A 4,645-nucleotide genomic window follows, 5' to 3' on the forward strand; every position below is an offset into this window, starting at 1 on the left:
TTGTAGTGTCCATATCTTCAAAGCGAAGACAACGACAACTAACTCGAGGTCATGAGTCGAATAGTTTTTCTCATGCACCTTCAACTGTCTGGAGGCATAAGTTATAACCCGACCATGCTACATCAGAACGGCGCCTAAACTGAGCTTGGAAGCATCGGTGTAAATACAAAGTTACCTTTCCCTGATGGCATGGTTAAAACTAGTGCTGAGATAAGAGCTTGCTTCAAGGTATCGAAACTCTTCTGACAATCTTCACTCCAAACGTTTGGCATTCTTCTTAGTCAACAAAGTAAGTGTCACTGCAATCAAAGAGAAACTTTGAATGAATTTCCTGTAATAACTTGTCAGGCTTAGGAACTGCGAATCTGAGATGCGTTCCTCGGTTCGATCCATTCCTTCACTGCTACCACTTTAGACAAATAAAAATCAATGCCACAGCTAGAAATATTATGACCCAAAACTTCTACTTTCTCCAACCAAAATTCACACTTACTGAACTTTGGAAACAACTTATGGCTATGCAATATTTGCAAAATTGTATACAAATGCTGACTATGCTCATGTTGATTTTTCGAGTAGATAAGAATGTCGTCGATGAATACTATGACAAACTGATCTAAGAACGGCTGAAACACGTGACTAATGAGATCCATGAAGATCGCTGAAGCATTTGTCAACCCAAACGGCATTACTAAGAACTCGTAATGCCTATAATGAGTCATGAATGCTGTCTTATGCACATCTACGTCTTTTACCTTCAGTTGATGATACCCAGAATGTAAATCTATCTTGGAGAATATTGTAGTTCCCTGCAATTGATCGAATAAATCATTGATCCTTGGTAATGGGAATTTGTTCTTAATTGTTACTTTATTCAACTCTCGGTAATCGATACATAGCTTCATGCTTCTGTCTTTCTTCTTCACGAAAAGCACTGGTTCGCCCCAAGGTGAGAAGCTAGGGCGAATTCCTTGTCACGAAGCTCTCGAATCTGTTGTTTGAGTTCTAACATCTCTGCTAGCGCTAAACGATATGGTGCCTTGGATATTGGCACAGTACCTGGCAGGAGATCAATAGCTCTCTAGTGGAATACCAATAATGTCACCAGGGAATACATCAAGGAAGTCCCTCACAACTGACACATCTGATAATGACATACTGGGAGCATCAGTGGATGAAATAGCACTTGATAAGAATGTCTGATTAGATAGGATTAAAATTTTCTAAAATGCAGGAGTCCAAATTATTTTACGAATTGAGTTTTATTTACTCAAGAATCCGACTTTTGTTAAAACGAATGACTTTTAAAGGCCTGAAAGTTTTTATTTTTGAAAGTTCTTTAATAAATTTTTATTTTATAACTAAATGGGCCTTAATTGGTCTGATTCACCTAGAATTAATAGGCCTAAATATTTCTAAACTTAAAACCTAAAACCCTAACATAATTAAACCTAAATTTCAAAAATAATAAAAAAAAACTAAAACAAAAGAACTAGGGTTCTTGGCATCTTGCAGCAGCCGGAAGCACACACCGTATTTTCGAAAATTCAAGAGCAAAATTTGAAGGTTAGTCATCGTTTGTTCGCTCCTCTTCACAACCCGTGCCAACGACTGAATATTCGAACATTTTTAACACAAAGACACATTTTAAAACTTTTTTTTGCATCATTCAAACCATTTTATGTATGATTTAATTTTTTAAGCATGAAAAATATGTGGATCAAAAATATTTAATGTTTGAAGGTTTATTTTCCAAAATTTTGACGTTTTTACACTCCATTGAGACGTGTTATGATTTCTAAAAGACATGCTGCTGTTATGAAACGTTAAAGGATTAGAAAAAGACTGGAACGAGGGCTGGATAGTAGCATTAGGACCGTTGATCGCCGCCATCGTGATCCCGTCACCTTCCGCCTTCTAACTCTCAACGCCAAATTTCTTCTATATTCTGTAGTACGAATTAGAAGATGAATCATGTTTCGATTGTGGAATTGAAAAGGAGATTGAAAAAACGGTGGTTAATCCAATAAATAGATCGATTGTTTGAACTTACTAGAATGATTATCTCTATTATTACCGGATTAGTTTGGTGTACATCATTTAGAATACTAAGGTAAATAACAATAAACATCCTATGCATAGATTTGAGTCATACTACGTGCAAAAATTTTGATTGTCAAAAAGTAAATTTCTTTGAAAATTTTCAACTTCTATAGCGTCTTATATGTGAAAAAACAGTATTCCAACAAATATGCAGGATTGCAGCATTTTCCAACTCACATTTCTTTTTCTTGGTTACATTTTGCAGCATTTTCCGACGCACATTTATCTTTTTTGGTTAGTTCAATCCTACCCTCAAGGCATTTCGATCTTACCCTTTGGGCAACGACATACAAAGAGACATGAGCTCTCATGAGAACTGAAAATTGGCTGAACCACTTGTACGACATTTGATGAACGCTTGTTAGAGCATCGCCCTCGATGCCCTTTCTTTTCTCCTTTCAGGTTCTTATGGAATAACCATGAAAAACAAGTAATCATTCACCAGGTGAGTTATATATTCAAATTTCAATAAGATGGGAATTAAGGAACTAAATAATTTAGTCAAATCGAGTGGCTTAAGATATTTTTGGTTTGATTCCTTTGGGAGTGACTGGTAAACTTGGCTAGTTGGTGAACTTAGTTAAAGATCCTCAACACAAAATACTAATTCATGTCATTCTTTCTTTCCTCTCTTTAAATGCAGCATTGAGATGCATATTCAGTCGCACAAGTGAACTCGTATCTTTATAATAAAATAAATTTTAAATTTGAAGCTGAAACTTAAATAACAAAACATATAATTTGATAAGTTCCACTTATACAAAGTAAAAATGTTTCTACTCGCAAAAGTTCTTTAGACCAAATTTCTAAGAGTTGATAAAGAGAAAGGCGTTGCCACAGATATCAAGTGCATCCATAAGCAGTAAATAAGATTGAAACAACACATGGGGAAAAAATCTCACTTTTTTTTAACCGACAAATTAACTGCAACCAACTTCGCAACTTAAACCCGGAAGCCCCTGCTGTTTCTTCTTCCTCTGGCGCGCTCAAATTTCCTACCCTTTGCCCGAACATAAGGCTTGGTGTGACTGTGTGGAACACCAGGTGCTGGGCCAAAATGTTTCACTGCTTCTCGAGCCTTAGTTGAACCCCTCAGGAGTACCTGATCATATATCAGTTGTAAGTCTCTCGCGATACACTTGGAACTTTTTACCATTTTGAAGTATCAGAAAACAAAAGCCCTCGCAAACTATTCAATCAACATTACAAACTAGAGATACTAAAGCTCGAAAAGTCTTTACGGTATTCTGCCCAAGAGGAGCTCTAAGGGCGAGCTGATCAAAAGTCAAACATTCTCCACCGGCCTTCTCAATCCTAGCCCTCGCAGTCTCTGTAAACCTGAGAGCAGTGACCCTCAGTGTTGGGACTTCGCATACACGAATATCATCAGTGATAGTACCCACGATAACTGCAATCTTGTCTTCCTGGCAATGACCATAACAGAGTACAGAACCGTCAGACAATGAACGTGAAATGTTTAATATGAAACGAAGGTTGACATAAGGTTCTACGTAGAAAATGTGGACAAGAGTTGCAAATAAAGATAGCTGTGCAACTTAGAATTTGCATGGAAGTAACCATACCAAAACAGATGCCAGGCCAATGCAAAAAAATCACACGACCCAAAAGTAAAACAAAACAAAAACTTAACAAACGAAATAATTAAATTTCAAACCCTAGCAACAATCGCATTTCTTCGAATAAATTGTTAACTTGCTAGTCTCACAAACGACAGTACTTATCCGACCTCTTGAAATTAGACAAAGTAGCACAGAAACATAAAAGAAAGACTTGCAGAAATGTACCTTGCCCTTCATGAGAGCTATCAGACGGGAGAGAGAGAGCGGTGCCTTGTTGACCTTACTCATGATCAGTCTCTTCAAAATCACCGCATCGAAACTGCTCCCAGTCCTCCTCACCAAAAATCGGTACAACTGCAGCGTTATCACATGACTTATCAGATCTCGAGTTTGAACCCAACAGCTCAATAATAACAAATCAAACCAACAGGAGAAAAACAAAAAAGATACCTTGACGAGGAGTTTAAGATATATATCATTGGATTTCGGAGCGGTGCGCTTGGTCTTCTTGCACTTACCTCCGGCAACTAGATCGATACCCTGGATCACAAATATTCAAACATTATTTAAAAGGAATTTCGGGGGAAATACTTCTAGAGAAAGAAAGAGAGGTAAAGTTGATTTCGAACCATGAATGCCGCTGTTGCTTTCCGACCGAATGGGGGGTGGGTGGATTTCGACGGAGCAGAAGTGAATCCCTCGTTAGGGTTTTGTGATGTTTAGAAAGTGGCGGGCCAAAATAATGGCCCATTCATCTCAAATTACGCTTTTAAGTTCAGGCCCAACTAATTTCAAATTGGGCTTTCAAGTTTCGGTCCAACGGATTTCAAATTAGAACCGTAACATTTGAATTGAAATTGACCCAAAATTTTGAGGATTAACTTAAAATATAAGCCTGGTATTTTGTTTTCTAATCCTAATAATCATTATTATTAAAAAAATAGTTCCTCTGCAGTTTCTTT

General features: G+C 37.3%; 1 protein-coding gene across 1 annotated transcript; it reads right to left on the reverse strand.

Annotated features, from left to right (window-relative positions):
* Positions 1–2,765: 2,765 nt before the first annotated feature.
* On the reverse strand, positions 2,766–4,418 carry LOC140809393 (large ribosomal subunit protein eL18y-like). The gene is made up of 5 exons (XM_073166995.1): positions 4,313–4,418; positions 4,134–4,223; positions 3,909–4,037; positions 3,345–3,527; positions 2,766–3,205 (listed from the first exon to the last, which is right to left on the reverse strand). Exons 1-5 carry the CDS (start codon positions 4,313–4,315, stop codon positions 3,047–3,049), a joined length of 564 nt encoding a protein of 187 aa, XP_073023096.1. The 5' UTR covers positions 4,316–4,418; the 3' UTR covers positions 2,766–3,046.
* Positions 4,419–4,645: the final 227 nt, after the last annotated feature.

Source organism: Primulina eburnea, chromosome 13 (genome assembly GCF_022965805.1).
Source record: "Primulina eburnea isolate SZY01 chromosome 13, ASM2296580v1, whole genome shotgun sequence".
NCBI classification, from domain to species: Eukaryota; Viridiplantae; Streptophyta; class Magnoliopsida; order Lamiales; family Gesneriaceae; genus Primulina; species Primulina eburnea.